Source organism: Camelus ferus, chromosome 8 (genome assembly GCF_009834535.1).
Source record: "Camelus ferus isolate YT-003-E chromosome 8, BCGSAC_Cfer_1.0, whole genome shotgun sequence".
Taxonomy (NCBI): Eukaryota; Metazoa; Chordata; class Mammalia; order Artiodactyla; family Camelidae; genus Camelus; species Camelus ferus.
Window position 1 is genome coordinate 50,464,057 of NC_045703.1, and position 25,665 is coordinate 50,489,721.

General features: G+C 35.7%; 1 protein-coding gene across 1 annotated transcript in view; it reads left to right on the plus strand.

Moving 5' to 3' along the window:
- The window catches only part of PEX7 (peroxisomal biogenesis factor 7), a 72,999-nt gene that overhangs the window by 35,849 nt on the left and 11,485 nt on the right, over positions 1 to 25,665 (plus strand). The window contains exon 9 of the mRNA XM_032485006.1: positions 21,923 to 22,022. Coding sequence (XP_032340897.1) covers positions 21,923 to 22,022 — 100 coding nt within the window. The remainder of the gene's footprint in view (positions 1 to 21,922; positions 22,023 to 25,665) is intronic.

A 25,665-nucleotide genomic window follows, 5' to 3' on the forward strand; every position in this document is an offset into this window, starting at 1 on the left:
TACTGATTTTCTGCTTGTCCTATCAATTGTTGAGATAGGTTTTTGAAATATATGATTTATTGGTGGATTTGTCTATTTCTTCTTGCAGTTCTATCAGTTTTTTTAACATTTTTTATTGAGTTATAGTCATTTTACAATGTTGTGTCAAATTCCAGTGTAGAGCACAATTTTTCAGTTATACATGAACATACATATATTCATTGTCACATTTTTTTTCGCTGTGAGTTACCATAAGATCTTGTATATATTTCCCTGTGCTATACAGTATAATCTTGTTTATCTGTTCTACATTTTGAAATCCCAGTCTGTCCCTTCCCACCCCCTGCCCCCATGGCAACCACACATTAGTATTCTATGTCTATAAGTCTTTCTGTTTTGTATTTATGTTTGTTTTTTATTTTTTTTGGATTCCACATATGAGCGATCTCATATGGTATTTTTCTTTCTCTTTCTGGCTTACTTCACTTAGAATGACATTCTCCAGGAACATCCATGTTGCTGCAAATGGCGTTATGTTGTCGGTTTTTATGGCTGAGTAGTATTCCACTGTATAAATATACCACATCTTCTTTATCCAGTCATCTGTTGATGGACATTTAGGCTGCTTCTATGTCTTGGCTATTGTGAATAGTGCTGCTGTGAACATTGGGGTGTAGGTGTCGTTTTGAAGTAGGGTTCCTTCCCTTCTGGATATATGCCCAGGAGTGGGATGACTGGGTCATATAGTAAGTCTATTCCTAGTCTTTTGAGTAATCTCCATACTGTTTTCCACAGTGGCTGCACCAAACTGCATTCCCACCAGCAGTGTAGGAGGGTTCCCTTTTCTCTACAGCCTCTCCAGCATTTGTCATTTGTGGACTTTGGAATGATGGCCATTCTGACTGGTGTGAGGTGATACCTCATTGTAGTTGTGATTTGCATTTCTCTGATAATTAGTGATACTGAGCATTTTTTCATGTGCCTATTGATCATTTGTATTTCTTCCTTGGAGAATTGCTTGTTTAGGTCTTCTGCCTGTTTTTGGATTGGGTTGTTTGTTTCTTTCTTGTTAAGTCGTATGAGTTGCTTATATATTCTGGAGATCAAGCCTTTGTTGGTTTCATTTGCAAAAATTTTCTCCCATTCCGTAGGTTATCGTTTTAGTTTACTTATGATTTCCTTTGCTGTGCAGAAGCTTGTAAGTTTCATTAGGTCCCATTTGTTTATTCTTGCTTTTATTTCTATTGCTTGGGTAGACTGCCTAGAAGAACATTTTTGAGATGTATGTTAGATAATGTTATGTCTATGTTTTCTTCTAGGAGGTTTATTGTATCTTGTCTTATGTTTAAGTCTTTGATCCATTTTGAGTTTATTTATGTGTATGGTGTAAGGGAGTGTTTTAGCTTCACTGCTTTACATGCTGCTGTCCAGTTTTCCCAACACCATTTGCTGAAGAGACTGTCTTTATTCCATTGTATATTCTTGCCTCCTTTGTGAAAGATGAGTTGACCAAAAGTTTGTGGGTTCATTTCTGGGCTCTCTATTCTGTTCCATTGGTCCATATGTCTGTTTTTTACCAATACCATGCTGTTTTGATTACTATAGCTCTGTAGTATTGTCTGAAGTCTGGGAGAGTTAATCCTCCAGCTTTTTTCTTTTTCTTCAGTAATGTTTTGGCAATTCTAGGTCTTTTGTGGTTCCATGTAAATTTTATTATGATTTGTTCTAGTTCTGTGAAATATGTCCTGAGTAATTTGATAGGGATTGCATTAAATCTGTAGATTGCCTTGGGCAGTGTGACCATTTTAACAATATTGATTCTTCCAATCCAGGAGCATGGGATATCTTTCCATTTTTTTAAGTCTTCTTAATTTCCTTCATCAGTGTTTCATAGTTTCCCATGTATAAGTCTTTCACCCCCTTGGTTAAATTTATTCCTAGGTATTTTATTACTTTGGGTGCTATTTTAAAGGAGATTGTTTCTTTACTTTCTTTTTCTATTGATTCATTATTAATGTAAAGAAATGCAACTGATTTTTGAACATTAATCTTGTAACTTGCTACCTTGCTGAATTCTTCAATTATTTCTAGTAGTTTTTGTGTGGACCTTTTAGGGTTTTCTATATATAGTATCATGTCATCTGCATATAGTGACAGTTTTACCTCTTCTTTTCCAATCTGGATCCCTTTTATTTCTCTCTCCTGCCTGATTGCTGTGGCTAGGACTTCCAAGAATATGTTGAATAGGAGTGGTGATAGTGGGCATCCTTGTCTTGTCCCAGATTTTAGTGGGAAGCTTTTGAGTTTTTCACCATTGAGTACTATGCTGGCTGTAGGTTTGTCATATATAGCTTTTATTATGTTTAGATATGTTCCCTCTATACCCACTTTGGTGAGAGTTTTTATCATAAATGGATGTTGAATTTTATCACAAGCTTTTTCTGCATCTATTGAGATAATCATGTGGGTTTTGTCCTTTCTGTTGTTGATGTGATGTATTACATTGATTGATTTGCGTATGTTGAACCACCCTTGTGTCCTTGGTATGAACCCCACTTGATCATGATGTATAATCTTTTTTATGTGCTATTGGATTCTATTTGCTAATATTTTGGTAAGGATTTTGGCATCTATGTGCATCAGTGATATTGGTCTGTAATTCTCTTTTTTGATGGTGTCTTTGCCTGGTATTGGTATCAGGGTGATGGTGGCTTCATAGAATGAGTTTGGGAGTATTCCCCCTTTTTGAATCTTCTGAAAGAGTTTGAGAAGAAGTGGTATGAGTTCTTCTTTGTATGTTTGGTAGAATTTCCCAGTGAAGCCATCTGGTCCTGGACTTTTATTTGTAGGGATTTTTTTTTTGCTAATTTGATTTCATTTCTAGTGATCGGTTTGTTCAAGTGGTCAGTTTCTTCTTGATTCAGTCTTGGTGGACTGTATGTTTCCAGAAACTTGTCCATCTCCTCTAGGTTATCCATTTTGGTTCCATACAGTTTTTCATAATATGGAAGAATTAATATTGTTAAATGGCCCCAAAACAATATAGATTCACTGCTATCCTTATTAGTAGTCTCTTTAAAAAAAAATTAGCCATTTATTATCTGATTTGTGAGTTTTTAATGGCATTTATTTTAACTCCTACTTAATTGCATATACAACCAATGAGCTTATTCTGCTTTCCTTTTTTTACCCTCCCTTTTGTGTCAGATATTGAATTGTTTTATTTATATTTTGCTAGAACATACAACATATAACATATAATACATATCATATATTACTCTTCCACTCTTGTTTCCAATTTTGTTTTAGTCTTGTATACATAACTAAATGTATTAAATGCTCATCATCAATCTTTATGCTAAACTTTCCTTATCATGTTTTAGTTTGATGAAGTTTATCTTCTAGTAAATTCCTCAAGAAGGGCTCATGGGTACAGGCTTCTCAGGAACTCTTGCATATTTAAAATTATTTCTCTATAGCCTTGATGCTTAAAGGATAGCTTTATTGAATATAAATTCCTTGATTTACATTTCTTTCTTACAGGGACTCCAATTAAACATAAACTGAATCTCTCTTAGTTGTCTTCTGTATCAAACACTTTCTGATACTTTTTACTTTATCTCATTTTCATTGCTTTGGTTATGTTTCTTCTGTCTTTAATGCCCTTATATTTTTGTGTAAATTTATTCTTAGGTACCATGCAATTTTGTCTTCATTTCTGATATCACTTTGCCTTTTTCTGCTATTTCTTTCATGTGTCCAATTAGCTCATCTTACTTTTTTTCTGTTTTTTTGTCCACTTCTTTTCTTTGTTTTTTAAAAAATATACTTTATTTCATTTTATTTGGGGGATGTGGGAAGGTCTATTTATTTATTTATTTAATTTTTAGGGGCGATCCTGGGGATTGAACCCTGGACCTTGTGCATACTAAGCATGTGCTCTGCCACTTGAGCTATACCCTTCCCCTCCAACTTCTTTTCTTTGTTTTTGAATTCTTGATTGTAAGGGGAAAACTTTACTTCTGACACCAGATGTGTGTGGGGTTTCTGCACACCAAAAAATTCTCCAGTTCTCAGCAGACACCAACTGTGAGTCCTACAAAGTTAACTCAATTCTGACACTACCTGGAGATAACATCATATCCCACAGGTTAAGAGCTCAGTTCCATGAGACTGTCTGCACTTCAGATGCCAATTATAAGCCTAGATTGTCACTTGTACTTGTGACTAACTAGCTGTAAATTGGGGTTCCCTTGAGCCATTCCTCAGGTTTGTTAATTTGTTGGAATAGCTCACAAAGCTCAAGGAAACATTTACTTATATTTTCCAATTTATTATAAAAGATATTATGAAGGATAAAGATGAATAGCCAGATGAAGTGGTAGAGGGTGAGGTTGGGAAGGGTCGTGAGTGCTGGAGCTTCTGTCCCCATGGACCCGGGGTGCACCACCCTCCCAGTACGCGGATGTGTTCACCAACCTCACAGCTCATCAAATCTGGTTGTTTAAGAGTTCTAATGAGCTTAATTTCCAGCCCTTCTTCTTCCCTGGGTGTTCAGTAGGTGGGGCTGAAAATTACAACCCTCTAGTCACTTGGTCTTTCTGGTGAGGAGTCCCAGTATGAGACTGTTGGAAGGACTCCATCCTCAGTCACCTCACTAACATAAACTCAGGTGTGCTCAAAAGGGGATCTTTGTGAATGATAAAAGACACTCCTATCATTCTGGAAATCCCAGGGGTCCTAGGGGCTCTATGCCAGGAACTGGGGACAAAGAGCAAATACATTTCATGTTATACTACACTGATCTAGGTCAAGTTTTTTTTTTTTTTTTTCCCTTCACGTCCCCAAATGCTTGTTTGAAGATATTAATTCAGTTTAGAATGTTATACCACAATTTTCTTAGACTTTGCTATTTTTTTTTTGAAGTGATCTTTTGTCAGGTGAATTTTTTGAGTTTATGATATTCATTTTATTTTTATGTTTTTTTTTAATAGATAAAGACTTTATGTGTTTCTGCATATCCGTGTACAAGACTGATGGTTTAGGGTTGGTACCTCTCCTTTTTTTTAATCCTCTTTTCCCTTTTACACTATTAACATTCTAAAATACCTCTTTGTGTCCTATGCACTTTAAAATCTGTACTCTATTCTCAGTTAAGCTTTTTTAGTATTTTCACTCAGTGAGATGGGCGTTCTTTCCCTGGTAGTGGCTTTTAATCAGTTTTAGACCTGATCCTAGCTCTTCTCTGTTCTGCTCAGTTTTTCCTTAATTCCTCTTGCTGTCCAGTAAGGCTTAGATCTAGCCCATGGGAGAATGTCCATTAGGATTCTGTTTTTGTTTTTCTTTTTACATGTAATCATAAATTTGGATGTGTTGAAGGCCTGAGTTTTGTGTGGTTTTATTTGTTCTTTTTGTTGTTCTGTATTGGGTTTTGTGAGGATACACTAAGAATTTTGGATTTACATGGCCTCATTGCTTCAACTACCCAGACTTCCTCTCTCCTTTACTTCTGAGTCATATTTGATATGGTAGAAGCTATGTAACTGCTTGTATGGAATGTACTTCTAAGAATAAATTATAATAATGCCTTGGGAGAAATTATATACTCTAGCTTGTTTTTTTTTTTTTTTTTTTTTGACTGATCCAATATAAGCAGCAGGCAGACAGACTGGGAAATATAATCACACTAAGGCTTCCAGCTCTCAATTAAAAGGATACCATAACCAGGTTTTGTTTTTTTTAATAGTCTGTATGAAACAGTATGGAGTGATTATAGAATTTTTAGCATGGAGCCAAAAAATGGCAACATGGCCAACAAGCAGAGAAAACTTACCAATTTTTCACCACCACCGCCCACCCCACCTCCATCCTAACTTTTCCAAACTGCATCTGAGGAGCTATATCATTGGCTGGAGGTTAGGGCTGTGAATATGGATTTAAAGGCCATTAGCTCACTGATGGTTTAGTCTGTAAGAATGAATAAATCAAAAGGAGATAGGTTTAGAGAAAGAAGAGCAAAAAAAACCTCTTTAGGAAAGAATTAATGTTGGAAGGAAGAAGAGAACAGCCCACCCAAAACAGGAGGAGAACCAGAGCATGCAGTTTGTCAGAGAGACCGCAGGAGAGGATGTCAGCCAGATGTGGGCAGCCAGTAATGTGAGCTCCCCCAGATGGGCTGAGCAGGATGAGGGCGAACTTGGAATCTTCTCTCTTACGTGGCATCACTTTCGGGCTCAAAAGGGTTGGATTTCCAAGACTTTTCTGGTGTTTGAAACTGATTGCCAAGGGCTTGACGGCTGAGGTAGGGGCATTAATCTTTGGACATCTTAAATCCATTTTGCTGTTCTGTTTTTACTTAAAGGGGAAAACCTAGTGACTCCTATTTTTTCTTTTCAAAATTGTCATTATGATCTTAATGCTACTGACAACTCCCGGTTTTATCTACATACTCAAGTATCCCGAAGCACCTAGTTGGGAAATGCCTTACCTTTGTTGATGTCCATTTGTCTCAGGAATATTTGTTAAGACTGGGCTTTTGAATGTGAACTTTGGGACACTGAAATCTTGTTGGTACCTAACTATGCTCAGAAATCATTACAGTTTGTGACTGAGAGTCTTCATAGTCTTTCTACTTTTTAATTGAAGTATGGTTGATTTATATTATATTAATTTCAGGTATATGGCATGGTGAGTCAGTATTTTTATAGATTATTTCTCTCCACTCAAGAATGAGGCTTTGCTTCTTTCCTGAATCCTGAGCAAGATGAGATTGTGGATAGATGTTTGATGCTTCTGGGGAGAGAAATGGCTTAGGTCATAGTTTTGAGACATACTACAAGATCAAAACCATCATAGGTGTATCTGTAAGCATTTGGAAAGACTGAGATTATAATTAAGTAATATGAGATCTTTAACATAGTTTAAAAATACATTGGAATAGATAATTTTTCTATGTAACTAGGAGTTCAGGTTTCTTTACATGTAAAATAGAATTACTAGTATCTGTCCTCACAGCTCGCAAGGTGATTATAAGAATTACGTCAGAGGGCATACTTGAAAATACTAGGCTAATTCTTCATCATGATTCCCAACCTTTGCTTCTTTTAAGCCACCTCCTCAACCCTGTTCCCTGCACTTTCAGCTAAAAGACCTCATCTCTCTCTTTAAAACAACGTATAATTGTAGGGCTCAAGCACAAATTATCTCAATTTCCACTGCAAGCCTGTAAATGTTTCTGAATCTCTACCTATCCATTTCTCCTTTGCTGTTCAGGACCCTTGGACATGAACGCTCTTGGGCCCTACACTGCTATGTCCTTCATTACTTTGTTCCATGAAATCACCTCTTCTCTCTGCAGTATCATCAGTCTACCACTCTGTCTTGATTTTCCCCTGAGCCTGTAAGTTCTTCCTTTATCCTGTATTTTCCTTTAACTTCTCTTTCCTTCTTAGCCAAGCTTTTAGTGTCACCTTAAGCTCCATTCAGCAGGGCCTTATTAAGGCCTTTGCAGTCCTCTGGTGCTCTCCGTAGATCTTACCCCATATTGTTTGAATCTATGCAATGGATCCACATCACAGATTAAACAGGGCTCATTCTCTTGAAAAGATTTTTATACTTTAGCTTTTGAAGTCGTTTGGCAGTGACTGGCTCATTTATGATTAATTATGATTTCTAGGCAATTATTATGCTTACTTAGAAATTTTTGTGAAGTAAAAAATTAACCTAAAAACTGTTTTCAAATGGAACAAAATGTTTAATACAAAACTTACCAATTAATAATGTTAATTTAGATACACTTAATTAAAAATTGATTTTAATTTTCAGCTCTTAGATACTTCCATAGACCCTTGAAAGCTTATGGTCTGGGACACTTATGGCTCTGTGTCCATTTACTCCTAAACCCACAGCTGGCCTTTGCCCCACTTCTTTACTGAAACTGCTCTGGCAAAAGCTGTCGGTGACCTCAGTAATACCATGTCCAGTCCCCTACCAGCACTTGTCGTACTGGACCGTGCTGCTGTATTCCACATTCTTGATCAAACCTTCCTTCTGGAAACTCCCTACCCCAGGGATTCCATGTTCTTTTTTTGTTTTTCTCATCCTCCCCTGACCCTTGTTTCTTATGCTTCATAATGGAATCACTTTCTCTCCCCCTTGAACTTGGCAGTCTTTGGCTTAGTGCTTTGTGACACATCCATTCTAAGTGCCAGTGCCAACTCCCCTTTTCCAGCTCTGACCTCTCTTGAGAGCTTCCAGCTGCCTGCTCCTCTCTCTGCTGGATGCAGGTACCTGAGTGTCCAAACACTCATCTCATGCTAAACTTTTTATTTCTACCCTTTCTTCCCTCTGCAAGTCTTGCATATTTATCTACATAATTTGTCTCTGTTAATGAGAACACTATCCCTAAGCAAGCCTTAAACCTGAAATTCTTCTTTTCCTGCAAAATTGGTAAACATTTTCCCAATATGAAGTGGAGAAAAAAACACTTAAACCAAATTTCTTCACTGGCAATGTATAGAAGCAACATCTTTTTTCTTCCAGAAATAGGATTTTAATCTTAACATACATTATAGCTACTAAATTACTGTTCCCCCTTCATACTAAATGTAACTGGAGGCTACTAATTGTGTTTCAATATAGGATTATCAAAGAATTTCTCATGCAAAAGAAAATGAATAGAAATCGAAACCAAAATTATTTGAAAAAACCTTCATTTTTGAATGTATGTATCACAGGTATGCATATTTGTAACTCTCAGCACATGTTGAGAATATGACTTTAATTATACCAATGCCTTGTGTGAATTTAGTCTCATTATTTGTGTGTGTGACCACTCATTGGAAAGGTCAGAAAAGGTGCATTTTGGGTAGATTTTTATGCCATGTGACATGAGTTAAATTTATCCTCTGAAGAATTTTAAATCTCATTGGATTGATGATATTTTTAGTGCCAGAAAAATCATTTTAACAAAAAAAATTTTTTTGAGACAGGACCAGCAGTAATCTGTTTAGCTTTTTAGCACTGATAATTATACAGCTATCACTTTGGATTCTGATTCTGTATGGCTAGTTTCTGTACCATAAGCTCTTCAAATGTAAGTTTTCACTTATTTGCCAATTTATAGTTTGCTATAAGCTTTTAAAATAGTTTTTACGGTGGGCATTTTATCCAAACTGACATGATGGATATTGTAGTATTATAAAATGCAAGTTCCATATTATTTTCTTACATGGATATATTATCATATTTAATAAGAAAAAGCTTTAACTCCTTTACCTGTATTGTAGCTCATTCTGTTTCACCAAATAAGTAATAAAAATCTAATATACAACATAGCTTTGAGGTATAACTTAGGATCACAGTCTTAAATCTACCTTAGCAAAATTCTGACTGCCTCTGACCATGGCTGAAGCTGTTACCAGTTTTTGATCTATTCTGCCTAATGTAGACCTGTCCTGAGGAACTACAACCCCAGAAAATTTTCTTTATAGTTTTTTTCTTTCACTTTCTATGTGTTATCCTCATGTTTCTCCACTTCCAGCTGTCATAGTGTTCTGCTTTTGTGTGTACAGTTTTTAATTTGCTCACTTAAGAAAATTCACAGACTTGAAAAGAGCCATTTATCCCATATACACACTTTTCTGTATTTTTTTGGTTTCCTGTTTTATTGTTCCTTCCAAAAGTCAGATTCCTAAATAAGTGCAGTGTTATTATAGTAAATATAAATAAGATGATCTGTCTTTAAGTGAACTATATTACCATGTTATTAAAATATACTTGAGTTTGAAGATATATATGGGATTTACCCCAGAAAAAAAACCCAATATTGTTCAACTTAAAATTATATAATTCTAAGGGTTCACTGGGAGGGATTAGAGTGCACAATGTAAGACTAAGACTTTGTAACGTTTTATTCAGAAAGAATATTTAAGTGCCAGATACAATAGAATTGTTCACTTTTTCTAAATCTCTACTCATAAATTATAACTTAATAAAGGTCCAAATTAATAAAGAGGTAAGAGAAAAGTAAAGGGTGGGGTGAGAGTTTACTTAGAATCAGTCCTGCCCCTCCCATTCCCCTGCTCTGGGGAGACAGAGAGGAAAGTTCTGTGGGTTAGAAACCCCCTGTGTGGTGGGGTGAGCATATGAGGCTATGAGTCAGTTAGACTTGAGGTGAGAGACTGGCTCCTCCACTTATTACCTGTGAAATATAGGAAATGATAACTGCCTTTTGGAGATGTTCAGAGGACTAAAGGAAAGTATGTATAAACACTCTTGGCGCATAGTAAGTGCTCAAAGAAATAGCAGATATTTTAAGTGAGAATATAAATAGTAACAATAAGATTCCTATTTTAAAATGCAGGTACTGTAAGGAGAGTATTCATCCTTCATGCCTTACCTAGCGTTACTTGAATAACATAGTTATGTTGCTTTTTGAGTAGAAATTGTAGTGGCACAGTCAAGGTGAGGTGGGGAAGTGTGCCTTGTGAATATGGTGCAGCGTGAACCAGGACAGTAGGTACCTTATGCAAAGCTGACCGTGTGTGGGTCCTTTTAGTCAAATCCATAACCACGTGACCACTTGTACTCTATTGCAACCTGTCTTTTCCTCTAAATTATTATATATTATCTATATATTTGTAAAAATTGTTTCTTAGAGAGGCTGCAGGCTGTAACAGAAAAAGAGATACAGCTTAAAATCCTGGATTTGCCATTATTATCTATTGTTATATATAGTCTCTTATTAAGCCTGAATAATTTCTGAGCTGTTGATTCCTCTCTCATAAAATACATTGTTATGAGATTTAAGTATCAGTATATACAAGGCAGTTCACAGAGTGCTGGGCCTGTGTCAGTTTTCGTTTCCTTCTCTTTTTCATTCACAAATATGTTCTTCAAACTTTGTACTCAGTGCCATATCACTATAGATATATACTCTCATATTTCTAATCAAAATTGCTAAAAACAAGCAGAATCACAAAAAGCCACTCAAGTCATGATGTCTGCAGTTTATTTTAGATGGTTCAGCAGAGATAGTTTATATGTGTATGTTTAGAGAAAGATAAAGCAAATGTGGCAAAATTTTAACAATTGGTGAATCTAGATGAAGGGTATATGGATGTTCAATGTATTATTCTTTGAATTTTTCTGAGGGTTGGTAATTTTCAAAATAAAAACATTCGAGAGAAAAGTAAGCTGCATTTGCTCGTGTAAAGTAATGTGCTGAAAATGCTTCTTACTATTACTACCTTCTAATAAATGTGATAGTTAATTATAATGCTTAATTGTAAAATAAGATAGATAGCTTTACTTTGTTGCATAAGTGTGAAAATGGCCTCTAGTTGGATTGTAGTAAATTTCAAAGCCTTTAACAAAGCAGCAGATACAGAAATACCTTTTATCGTTGTCACATTTACTCTTGTGGGATTTGCCTTTATACAGTAAGTGTCTTAACTTTGGTGTGGTTGATGGGCTTTTTTTGATCCTTATGTTTATTAGCACAGAGATTTCTACAAGCAGATACTTCTTTTTCTTCCCCTTCCCCATAAAAAAAGGTCAGCCAAAGTAAACAGATAGTATAGCTGAATATGTACTCTGTCTCACAAACCTTTCATTTCAACTTTACCTAGTCCCCCTTACTCACAAAAAAAGGTCAGTCAAAGTAAATAGGCAAGAAACGTGGCTGAATGTGAGCTCCTATGCAGCTTCAAGTGATCATTTTACTTCATCTTTTGAGATAGGTGCTTTTAATTCCTCTACTTGTTCCTCAAACCACAAGATATTGTTTGGCTAATGATATGATGCTAATTGTTAACATCTGTAGGAATGACAATTAAATTCTTCAAATGATCAAAGAGTTGTTTAACGTTCTGTGCCTTTCAGGAATCCTAGATATAAATGTCTTTGTAACTCTGTCACATTTTTGCTTTGTGGCAAACGTTCACCAAACTTCATCACTCATATTAAGAAAGCATCTTAATGTAGTCATCTTTGGTTTCTTTTTTAATAATGAGAATATTTGCATTCGCACATTTGTTTAGTTCTTGCAAGGATATTGTAGTACTGAATACATTTTGTGTTAATAAAGTATGTTGCCTGATTACAGGGTAGGACTTGTCTGTTTCATTGCTTTGTCCCTGGTTCCCAGGGCATGGATATACTAAATGAATGTTTGTAAATATAAGTGAATGTAAATTATATGAAAATTTATGATACCCTTTAGTCACACTGACCTTAAAAGCCTGCAAACAATTGTATTGAAATAAGGTTTTCACTTTATGTCTGAAGTAGTAATTAATAAAACTGAATTTAAAGCGGAAGTCCTATTGAGATAAGAAAATGATATTTTTCGAGGAGAAAACTTGCTTTTCTTTTGTGTTTAAGTCAGTATTGACTAGATTGCAAAATTTTATAATTTTACAAATTTGGAATCATTTTATTGGTATCCTGATGATTAAAGTTACAGATAGATATTTTTATTTTTTTCTACAATCAATTGTAATATGTACTCTATTGATAAATCTCGTTAAGCTTTCTATACTTAATGGTTAAGGTATTTGTATGTATGAACAAATAACTCCCAAGTTTGTTGATATATTGGTTTTTCTGTGTGTCCCCAAAGAATTTTTCCATTTTCCTTGTTTAAATTAGAAAATTCTTAAGGTAATTATGGTCATGCTGGAAAGATCTTTTGATGAAGTGAAGCATAATTTTCAAGTTAAATACCAGGTGACAAATGAAAATAATTTCCTATAAAATGAAACAACATACATTAATTAGAGAGAAATTTGTAAAACTTGATTTTAAATACCTTGATTTATAACTGCAGAACATTTTCAGAATTATTTAGTACTAACATTTTTCTTTAAGAATCACACCATATCCATGTCTAATTCATAACCTAATGCAGGCACATGAAGAAATAGATCTAAAAGGAGTGAGGAATGTTAAGCCTTCGCTTTAATGCAGAAGTCACTGCTTTGAACTTTGAATTGTGCTGATTAGTTCCAACAGAAAATTTAAGGATTTTGTCAGTTAATTTGCATTATAATTTAAAAATTCTGTTGTGCAGTGTCAGTAAGGCAGCCGAGCGGATTTTGTTGTATGTATTTATATTTTCTAATGTACGTGTTGCTTTGCCCCATCTTCCATAGTACGAAGTCAAAAGATAAAATCTGAAAGTGAAAATAATTAATGCATTATCTGAGTGTATTATTTAGGAATAGAGTGAAATGTCAGAAGAAACAGCTGAAAGAATTTAAAATGATTGCCTCTGAGGTGAAGGGTTGAGGAGGTGCGGCAGGACGCAGCTGTTCATTGGCATAAACCTTGAGGAAGTAAGGGACTCGAGTCTGTGCAATTATGATTTTTAAGAAAAAGGTCAGAGAGCAGAGAACTTCAGCGTTTTCCTCTCTTAGTGATTTGCACACATAGTAAGTCTCTTTATTTAGAACAACTGGGTACCAGCTGCCAGCTGTTAGTAGTTTACTCTGTCCCCTGAGAACTCAGGTATAAATAATTCACCCTGGAAGTCTGTCCTGAAACCCCAGTCTAGAATGTGGCAACACTGAAGATTCTAAAATTGAATTTTTAGAGGTTTGCCCTAATAGAATGAATTATACTGAGAATAAAGGCCAGTAATTATTCCTCTATTTTCATCTTAAATGAAATTCAGCAGTGTTCCTTTTCCTTCGCCACAGTTGGGTGTGTGAGTGTGTGTGCGTGCACGTGCGCTTGTATGTACAACAGAAAAGATCTTGAGCTAGCTTCAATAGAAAAGGGGGATATTTCTGAGAATATGCGATCCCTCAGAGCCCAAGGGCAGGAGGGCAGCAGGACTGCAGGGAAGCACCAAAACTGCTTTACTCCAAGTGCCTGATTTCTCGTTCCTCCTCTTTCTGCAGACTAATTTTTTTTTTTTCTGTTTTTCCCTTAAGCTTTCATGCCCTCTCACTAGAAAAGAAACAGAATTATTTGGTCTGCTCTGTCTGTTTTTCTCTCTCCCACATTTATTGGTGTCTGTCTTCCTCTCCCCCTTACCCCCCATCACTGTATCCATCGCACACTGAGGAGAGTTGTTCAACAAAGGAGATCCTTGTAATCTGTGCAGACATTCTATCACCTGACAACTTGAGTGGGTTTATCCACAAATGCTTAGCTGCGGAGATGAGAACATTAAGTATTTCATGGTGATATAGCTAATAAATGACCAGCGCGTAGGCAGGCAGCTGCTACAAGTTTAGTGTTCTTCGGCACTGAGGTGTGGAGTTTTCTGCGGCAGCCTCTTCTGATCGTCTGCACTCGTGGAACACTCTTGTTCTAGGGAGCTCCATGTTGGTACCAGTTACAGTTCAGATGCACATGGACTATTCTTATCCCTGAGATACTGATACTGTTTCATGAGTAGATAGAGTTCTTACCATTTTGTTTATTTTTCAGTCAGAAATTTGTTTGAAACCTTATTGCAAAATTATTTCATGGTTCTTTAATTTGTACCAGTAAGCAGTAAACAAACCCAGTGAGAGTTTTTCTTTTTTCCTTTATTTCCTCTTGTTGAGGGGTGGCATTCTTCAGAAAGTCACCCTCGATCCCTGTGGATCACAGCCATAAATGCTCCCAGAACAAGCCTTCTATCAGCTAATGGTTTTCTGTAATTTGTCAAAGTACTCTGGGCTTTGTGGTATGTGGTTCCTGGGCTTAATGTTTATTGTGATGAAGTGGAGTCAGTCCCTCTAAAATACTGATCTAATTAAAGTTTTAATTGAAATATTATTAATTCATTTTGAGAAAGAAGCTTAACTCTAGAATTTTATCATTTTTAACCCCAAAAGTTTATAAATATGGTATAGTTTCTGGATACCTGTGATTGACTGTTCTAACAGTCATCTTTGAAAATTGTTAAGTAATTCTTCAAAATTAATCATATGTTCTTCATTTAGCAGGCAATTAGTGTTTTTCTGTTTTAAACTTAATTTTTGTTATTACCAGTTCCAAAAACCAAAAAACCCAAACTCTTCAACCTAATCATGCAAATAAAATGAGCATTAGCATTCAATAAATATTTTTGAATTAATGAATGAAGCTGTAGCTATTTTCAGAATTGTTTTATAGTCTACAATATCTATTTTTAATCCTCCAGAGTGATACAGATGATAAAATAATAAGCCCATGGGTTAATGTGTTCTATTCAGAGGGTATTCACTTCAAAAGGATGGGAATCTCTGAGGTTACAAAAAGAGCTGATCAGTTGAGTGGTACCTAAGTTAGGAAGAGACAGCACAGTAGATGAGATGATGCAGTAAGTACGTACATAAAAACATTAGAAGAGAGGAAGGAAAATTCCTAAACTCCTTGCCATGGGAGTGCAGATTTATTCTAATTCATGATTTCCTAAGGGTATTGGTTTTGAATGTAACTTGACAGACTAATGGAGTTTTGGCATGGGCTTTGGCTTATAAAATTTTCTATGTAGTTTGAGAAATTTGGGGGGAATGCCTGACTTGGTCCAGGTTCATTTGAATTTTCAGGGTGTTAATCAAAACTACTCGAAGAATTCAGGATTCTTCCCAGCTATATTCCAGATTCATGGCCCAGACCTAGAGTTAAAGGGAATGGTAGCATCTTTCAGTAGAAGGTACTAGACATGATGCCAGTAAAGTTCGTGCTTTGGGGCTGCTATTAATTAGCTGCATCACCATGAATTGCTTCATTTCTTTAACCGTATTCTTCTCAACTCTGAAATGAGAATAACTATACCCTTTATGTCTACCTTGAAAAGTGCTTGTGCTGATCAAAAGCAGTATCAGATAATGGGAAAGCACTGTGCAGACTGTGTCAGTCTTTCTTGCCAAGGATGGATTGGGTCAAGTGAGAACTCACTTTTGGATCATCTTATTTCTTTTTTATTGGGAAGCTGGAACTAATAACTATCAATACACTAACAGTGTGTTACTAACTTCTTGCCGGTCGTTTATCCCCACCAGTGATCAATGATTCTCAACGTGTGGGCCAGCTTTACCTGGGAACTTGTTTCTAAAGCAGATTCTCAAGCCACACTCCAGACCTTCTGAATCTGGGTTTTTAACAAGCCCAAAAGGTGATTCTAATGCAAACTTAAGTTTGAGAGCCACTGGTCTAGACCATTGATTCTCAATTATTGAGTAACGCTCCCCACCCAGGTCCAAGGTTCTCAACCTTGGTTGCACATTACAGTCACCCAGAGAATGAATGTTTGCACCATTCAATACCCGTGGCATACCCCAGGCCAACTGAATCAGGATTTCTAGAAATAGTGTCCACACATCAGTGTTTTTAAAAAAGTTTCGCAGTTGATTCCAATCTAGTTAAGGTTGAGAATGCTGTTGGCTTTTCCCCTTACCCCACCTCTGCCTGAAGTCTGTTGTTCCTGATGGGAATTTACCAAATCTGTATGTGTTGAGAGAAGTTTGAGAAGTACTGTTTTAGATGTTGACTCCCAAACCTGGCTAGTTGAGCATCAACATTTCCTGGGGAGAAATTTCTGGATTTCTTTCAGATCTACTCAATTGGAATTTTCAGGAAGAAATTCCTCAACAAAGCTGTGAAAGGTGTATTTTCTGAATGTCTGATATAATGAGTCTTTGGTCCATCATTTGGGAACCATGCCTATAGGTGATTTAAAAGTTACCTTATTTGTGAGGTTGGCCTTTGTTATTTATTTACCTTGTAGTTAATATCCTCACTTAATTTTTAAATTAACGCATTCATGAAACATTCTTTGGGTGTCCATGAGTCAGACACTTTTATACATGCAAGTGGTACAAAGAATTGGATCCTGTCCCTGAATTCAAGGAGCTTGGGGCCTATTATAGGAAAATAGATCTGTAAATAAATAAATGCATGGGGGTATTGTAAGTACTCTGATAGAAGCCAGAATCATGAGAATCATTCTTGATTTTGTCTGTCCTATTAATTCTTCTGCCTCAATATATGTATCTCCAGTCCATCAACCTTTCTCCCTCATCACTGTTACTAAACCTTAAATCCAAGCTGCTTTATTCTCTCTTTGGACCCTTGATCTCCCCACACTCACTCCTGAGGCCTCAAGTTTATTCTTCTTCTCACAGTGGCCAGAGACACCTTTAAGAGGCAAAGTTGACTGTATTGCATGAGATCATACTATATGGGAACTCTCTACACTATCTTCACAATTTTTCTGTAAATTTAAAACTATTCTAAAAATTTTAAAGTTTACTTAAAAAATTGTTTTTAAGACAACAAAGCTGGGTATGTAAATTTTCCGCTTAAAACCCTTCAGTGCCTTTTTGTTTTTGTCATTGATGTTGTTTTTAACATGTAAGAGTAAACCCCAAATTCTTTGCATGGCCTACAAGTGGCCTTTGCATGTGACCCAGCCCTACTTGCCTTGTGTAGCGCTCTTGGCCTCTCCCTGCCCCAGCCTCTCAGGCCTTCTCTGTCTCATACCATCAGGCTCCTTGCTGACAAGGGGGCTAACTCCTCCACCTTCAGATTTTAGCTCAGTGTCACTTCCTCGGGACTTCTTCTTACATCATTCTGCATTGTCTTTTGGGGACTTGTCAATTGCAGTTACATTTGTGTTTTTGTGATTTTTTTTTTTTTTTGATGTCAGTCTATCTCACTGGACTGTGAGCTGCAGGAGGGCTGAGGCCAGGTCTCTCTTGCTTCTGGTGCTTGTACCTTCTAGGACTTATAAATTGTTGAATGAATGAATAATTAAATAGTGAGAAAAAAATCTGTGGTGACATTTTTGCTTATTACTCTAGAGACTGCTAGACCCAAACAGTGCAAACAGAGGGAATTATAATGGTGCAGTTTGCTTAAAATTTTAAAAACACAAGATGACCACGAGTCACTTATAAAGGACCTAAAATGCCTTCTGACCCCTAAAAAAAATTAAATTATGGGCAAGGTGAAAACAAAAACCTCACAACTACTTAATTACTAATTAATAACTAATTAAAATTAATGTACATGTAAGGCATTGAAAAGTTGTCAAAACATCTCCCCATCTTTTTCTTGTAGTTAGAAAAGACTCAAAGAATTAATAACTAACTGTTGGGAACAGGAAAGGAAAAGGAAGAATCTTGAAAAATATTTTAAACCTTCTGCTGAATTCATCTGTTGGCTAAATTTCAAAAGCATTAATCTAGAGATTTCAAATCACATTTTAATAAAGTAAAAAGTAATTTCAGCTTAATTTTTGAAATAGTTTTGATTTTTTTTTTTTTGACACAGTGCTGCATACTTGCTGTGTTCAAGAATTGTGGAGTCAAAAGGCCAAAAGGAACTCAACCCAGACATTGTACTGTGATTAATTTTTCTCTCTTTCCATCTCCAATTTAAATGAAAAATGTTCCTATAGTTCTGTAATGTTTTTAATCACTGGAGGCCTGTCCAGTATATTTACTTGCCATGAGAGCTTAGTCAGTGATTTCATCAGCAAAGAGACAAAAAGGCACCAAGTAGTATATGTGCTGGACCAGAACAAACATTCCACTTAAAGATAATATGCCTTGTTTGACCAGTGAATGATATATGTAGCCTGACTTCTCTCAGTTAAAAAGAGCCCATTTTGCTTGCATGATAGGCACTTGAAGGCTCTCAGAAATACAGGCTTAACGGGACCTTGGAGTCCCAAGGGAGATGGCAAGGAGACCTTGCCCACTCCCTTGATCACAGTCATGACAAACCTGGAGAAAAGTTCTCCTCCTCCTTACAGTTCACCCCTTCCTGTTGGAACTTGAATGGAGATGGACAGAAAAATTCTGGCCATGTACACGTCAGACTGTTAACAATGGTGGGAGGGAGGAAAGAAATAGATACTTTTCTTTTGTTATTAAAAAAGGCCATTAGCGATTAAAAAACAAATTACTGTGTGTAGTCACCTTGCTCAAATTTGGCTTTCTCAGCTTATTTAGCTTAGTAACTTACTATATTCAACTTGCTATTTTTGATAAGACATTTTAATTTCCTGAAAATTGTATTTAAATTATTAATATTAATTTTTCTGATTTTCCTGGCCCCTGAGCCCTTAGAGGTTAAGAAAATGGAAGCTCGGATTCTCCCTTTGTAGCAGATCCTCTCAAGCAAAAGCTGGCTTCATTGTTCTGTGTCCTGCTCTGGGTTTCTGTGTTCGCGCAGTTTTTACCTGCGTGTTCCTCACTGACACTTTTATGAAGTTTTTGTAGTGTTTATTTATTTTTCTATATTATATAGGATTTTGGTTTTTTTTCAGTAAGTGTTGGTCAAGGCACCTAGTCAGCCATTCTGTTGGGAATGAACCTCATCATTTTTGCAGGTAATATACAGTTTGTGTATTATGTAATTTCTGTCAGAGCTGTGAAATGGTGTAACAGCCAATGGCACTTTTATGTCATTCAATAGATCAGCCCTCCCGTCACCAAACATTAACCTGAGAGTTTTAGCATGCATTTTGTTTGGTGAGTTTTTTGCAAAATGCAGATAAATATGTGATAGTTTTTCCTAGGTTAAAATGAGGATGTGTGTGAATCTGTGGTGTGGACCTGGATGGGGCCTTGATTGCCCATAAAGCTATGTATTAAAACAAATTCAAATTGACCTTTTTGGGAGAATTTCAGCTCTCCTGCATGTGTGACTTATCACACTTGTTCAAACTAAAGTTGGATGGTTTCACACCTGTTTCCTTAATGGGTATCCTAATTTTCATAAGCCCTGCTGCGTATCTTGTCTTCAGTGTAGCCTTATCCTTTGACCAGCTTAAAACAACAAAATAACAATAAAAACTGCTTCCGAGGAACTTTTCAGGAGGGTATAAATGAATCCTTGTTGCTTTTTATTATCTTTAAAAAGTTCTACTAGGAGTAGGGTATAGCTCAAGTGGTAGCACACATGTTTAACATGCGCGAGGTCCTGGGTTCAATCCCCAGTGCCTCCTCTAAAAATAAATAAATAAACCTTATCACTCCCCACCAAAACCAAAAACCTTAAAAGATTTTTAAAAATCGGGATACAAAAAAATTTCTACTAAAAGAAATCAATTTTTATGATATGTCTAAAGAGTTTTTAAATCCATTCAACTGAAATAAAATCTAAATCCCAAATGAATTCAGAGAGCTAGTACCTGGGTTTAATTGGCCTTCCCGTGGAATGATTCTGCTAAACTGCCCTTTGGGGTGATGCCATGAGCAGCAGCCCAGGAAACACCATTTCTGGGTTTCCTTAAGAAGAGATGTTGAGGGTGCTCTTTATTACCTAAGCATAGGGTTTCTCCTCTGTGAACTCCCAAGGGTGAATTTCCTTCTGAGATTTCCAAGAGCAGTTTGGTTGTAGACACTATGAATTCAGGGCCTGATTATTTCTCCCCTTCTCCTTTGGCTGCTGGAAAGCTTAGCATCTCAAGTTCCAACTTGTCAAGTGGATATAATTTCATGAATGTATTTTTGTTTGCCAATCTCATTGCAGGTTTGAATTTATTTTTCTACCCTTATTTTCCCTTTAACTTATTTTTTTTACCCTATTAAATGCACATTTTAAAAACCATTTTGAATATTTTTTGGAGCATAGCAAGTATATACAAAATCATTTGATTATTGTTTCAAATAATGCAAATCAGTGAATAGCTGATGAAATTACACAATTACATATTTGCTTTTGCTTATATAAACATTATCAGGATCTGGAGAATTAGATTTCAGTACAATTTCTGTCTCTAGACCCAGAGGAACAAATGCAAAGACAGTAGAGACCACTATTATGATTTCTGAGAAAGACTGCAGCTTGTTCCCTTATTTGTTTGGACAAACAAATTTTCAAAAGTAAAATCATTCTCCTTAAATATTGTGTAGATTTCAGTAATCTGATAAATGAGCTATTTATTCATTGCCTCTCTGGTACCCACACAGTGGATTATCCATAGCAACAGTCCTTTTTAAACTTAATAAGACCAACTCTGTATTTATTAGGGAAATGATAGCACCAGGTTAAACAAACTGACTGTTGGTTCTGTATATTTACTCTTTCAAAGAGATCTGCTAAACCTTCGGTGTGTTCCATGTTGTGGATCATTAGGGAGGCTGAATTGGGTATGACTCTATGATTCTGAATGTGCTATTTTTGTAATGTGTTTAGAGTCAAGTAATAAAGATGATCAGCAAATAAAGCTTTAGAAATAAAGTACTATTTTGTGCTTTGAAAATAGGGCCAAATTCTTCTCTGTACAGTAGAAATCAGAGGTATATCATGGTAAATATTACCATTCCCAGTCTATCGAGGATAAATAGAATACTTAATACTGGCTCAGGAAAACATATTTCAGTTTTACTTGACTCTAGAAATTACATTGATGTGGAATCTGTAAGAAAGGCTGTGCCTCAAAAAAAAAAAGGTAGTTTCAGAATTAGAGGTTTTCATAAGAGAACGGATTCTTTTTAAAGACTTAGAATTGCTGTTGAAATGAAAATTAAACCTACCATCTTTTCATGTCAGTTGTAGAGAAATGAAGTAGTGTTTAAAAACACGAAGTGTTAGAGTTCATGTAATCCAGTATCCTTATTTTACAGCCATGAATGCTTTTAGAAATTGCTACAGAAGCCTAGCATCTCTCATTTCAAATGTCCTTGTACAATATTTTTAAAAAGCAACAATTAACTAAAATTTGTTATGCTTCCATCCTACAAGGTATACTAATGGGAATTTGATAAACTTTTATAAGGGGAGACTGTTTAATATTTCCATTTTGTTTTTGTTTTTTTTTTGTGCACAATAGAATAGAGCATATTTTTTCTTTATTAAATTTTTAATGTAGATTAATAGTGGGGACTCTGCATTTATGAATTGAACCTGCTTTGATAGAATCCTTGCTGTGTTAAGTATTTCTTTTTTCTTGGATAAAAATTTTGGTAGCTTTAGCATTTAAATTATTTCTTTTTCTTTGTATTCACAGATTCTGGAACTTTTCAAAGCCTGACCCTCTTCTTGAAACAGTGGAACATCATACAGAATTTACTTGTGGTTTAGATTTAAGTCTTCAGAGTCCTACTCAGGTAATGGGCCAATCACCTCATGTTTTTTTCTACCCATACAGTTTACAAAATAGCTCTACGTGTGGCATGTGTTGCTTTTATGAACAAAATTGTTACCTTTAGGGCAGGGCAGAGTACATTTACTTAATAACCTTGAGCATTTGAAATACTAGGGAAGAAGAGATAACCAGAAATTTGACGTTCCTCTCTCCTCTTGAGAGACTGGCTTTTCTGAGAGGAAAAGGAAACTTCCCCCAAAGTATTGTGCCTAACATGTAGATCTCTGCCAATGGAAAGGGTAACAGGAGAAGAATGGAATAGGGGAGGATTGTCCCCAGTGGTTGATGGGAGTCAAGAACGTGTGGTCCTGGTTTCAGCTGCGCCACTAAGCAGTTGGGGTGACTGCAGGTCATTTTCCCCTCAGGACTGTTACCCTGTGTTGGAAGAGAGGCTTCACATGGGGAACAAAGCAGAGGAGAGTGGCTCCTGCTTTAATTTAAAAACTTCCTATTTTACCCCTTTTATTCTCTTGAGAACTTAAGAGTCAATATTTTGAATTTTAAATATTCTTCAGATTTTTTTTAAAAAGTCATTTTAGTTTTAGAAATTGTAAACTCAGCTCAGAAACACTAGACTATGTTGAGTGGTTAGATACTTTGCAATACAGACTATGTGAAAACACTGACATACAAATGAAACAGAATAACATGGAAATTCTACAGTATGACTAAGAAGTTATGCATTTATGATACATTTTAGAAGTTAGACAAAAAGCAAATTCCATTTCTTACGACTGTGCTCTTAAATTTAAATGAATACATGGGTTTCTTTTTATTTTAAGAATTTAAGACATAATTCTGAGTTTAAAATACTCTCATTAGACGTTAGATTATTCTCATTAACATTAGAATAATTGTTTGAAAATGACTTAATAGCATCTAAGAAGAGAACTGAAATCACAGTGGATGAGATGGCGTTATCTTTAACGTTAATACAGTGTGCTTTAAGTGAACTAGCTCCTTTTCTGAGAAAAATATTTATTATAGATGATTTTTTAAATAAAATAATCAGGAGGAGTGTACAGCTCAGTGGTAGAATGCCTGCTTAGCATGCACAAGGTCTTGAGTTCGATTTCCGGTACCTCCATTAAAAATAAATAAATAAATGAACCTAATTACCTCCCTCCCCAAATAAAATAAAAAATAATTTAAAAAATAATACCTGTTTGCTATTCCAATTGCAAAAAAAAGTTGTAATGTACCTATTGAAACATGGCAGTGCTGAAGAAAGAATTCTAGATAGACCCTTTTCTTCTCATGTATTTCTGTTAATCCATCTCTCTGATCCCCAGACTGTGACCTGAGGCAGCACGTGTGCCTCCCCGACACATGGCAGTCCCTCACCCAGGTCTTGGAGAGTGCCATTGTCATATATTTGGATTATTTAAATTATTAATGTATAGTTTTACCAAGTAACATTAAACTTCTTTCTAGGGGAAATAAGAATCAAGTTCTTAGTCCTATTTTTCTCTCACTTATTTTGTCTCAGTTATCTATTGTTATATAACAAACTCCCCCACAACTTAGTGGACTAAACAACAGTTTTCCTGCTCACAATTCTGTGAGTCAGCAATTTGGGCTAAGCTCAAAAGAACTGAGGCCAGTTGGTCTGTTGGTCTCACCTGGGGTCACTCATGTGGCTCCAGTCATCTGGCTTAAACAGTGCTAGGTGGCCTCATGCACGTGTGTAGGGTGTAGCACTGGTTGTCTTCTGAGCCACGTGTCTCCAGATGAGTCCAGGCTTCTTCAATTAGCAGTTGTAGATTTCCAGGAGGGCAAGAGCAAAATCTGTAAGGTATCTTTGGGACTGGACTTCGAAGTCACACAGCATTCCTTCTGTGGCAAAGCAAGTCACAAAGCCAGCTCAGATTCAAAGTGCGAACGAGAGACTCTGCGTCTTGATGGATGTAGCTGCAAAGAATTCGTAGCCATTTAAAATCTACCACATTAATGTTTTGTTGGTATAGTTGGTAGTTTATTTTTGACATATTTATCCTTCATTCTCACAAATATGTAATCAAGTTTACTAATTGCATGCTGATTTAATTTTACTCTTTCTTCATGTTTGTTTTCTTAGGAAATAGCTTTCTCTCACCTCTTAGAAAGTGCCTTTCCATCTACTTTCAAAAACTTATCATCTCTTGTGATGATCTTACAAGAGTGGAACTGTGGGACTTTGTTGATATTACTTATGGGCTTCTGTGTCTTAATATATTCCCTGTCTTAAAAGAGATTTTTCTTGTATTTATAATTTTCTTTTTAGCTTCTCCCTTCTTAGAGATCTGAAAAATGAGATCCAAAGACATTCTTATATTATAACCCCTTTTTGACAAAATGTAAGATCTTGTCTTTAAAGGTTTAAAACTTGACAAATAAGTGTCTGAGGTCATTCTTTAAGGATAATTGCTGAGAAATGCTCTATGCCCTCTCTTGTTAACCAGGCTGAAGTCATCTTTCACTTCAGAAAATTTTGCTTTGAATTTTTTTCATCTGATCATGGCTTGTATGGTCCTGGCATTTTCACTTTTCTCTCTTATCCTTATTATTTCTAAATTGGAAACCTTTTTTTTTCTTCTGCTTTTAGGCTTCTGATTCTAGATCTGTAATATACCCATTTGTATAATTGGGATTTTTCTGTATTAATGTATTTTTAGAATCCCTGACTTTGTACTCTGCAGTATCGACTCTGTTCTTTTTAAATGCTCATTGATACTTAGTTTAGTATTATATAAGCTGGGTGCAGGTTTATATATCATTACATGTTTCTTTTGGAAGATAGTTATTTCTCTTTTAAATCTCTTTTAAAGTAGACATTATTAGTTCATTCCAAGATACCACTCTGTATGTTTAATAAATTTATCATTTTTTGCCATGATGAAATTGGGAAATTGTATTTAAAAGAAAGAATATTACCCATGGTCTTGCCATTCTAGAAGGAATCTCTGTTACACCATATTAATATATTTCCTTTCAGTCCTTTCTTTAGGAATTTTTATGTGAAGTGTAACACCTATACTGCAAAATGCACTTATTTTAAGTGCACAACTGAATAAGTTATCAAGAAGCGACACCATACCTGTGTAACCACCATTTAGTTTAAGTATAGAACACTCCCAGCATCCCAGAAAGCCCACTCCAGCTTCCTCCTGAGTCTTATCCCTCTCTCTTTCCCAGGTAACTACTGTTCCAGTCATTCTGTGTACATATTTTTCATAGTTGTGGTTATACCACATATATGAATTTACCTTCTGGGACTCCCAAATACTTGGTAAACATAATCTTTAATGAATGAATTTTCTATTCATGATAGGAACATGTAGATACTATAAAGATTTTTCCTTAAAATAGGGTGGAAGAAACTGTATATTTTCATTTTGTTTCAGTGGAAGATGCTTAGTTTTGGTTCTGATTTAAACTAGATCCGTAGGTGTGTTTTTTAAAGTATCTTTGGCTTTATTGATGTTTTAGTAAAAACAATACAAGCTCTCTCTGTATATATTGAATCATTATATTGTATACTTGAAGCTAATGTTATATGTCAGTTCTATCTCAATCTAAAAAAATAAAATAATAAAGAAACAACAAAAAATAGAGTATCATTAAAA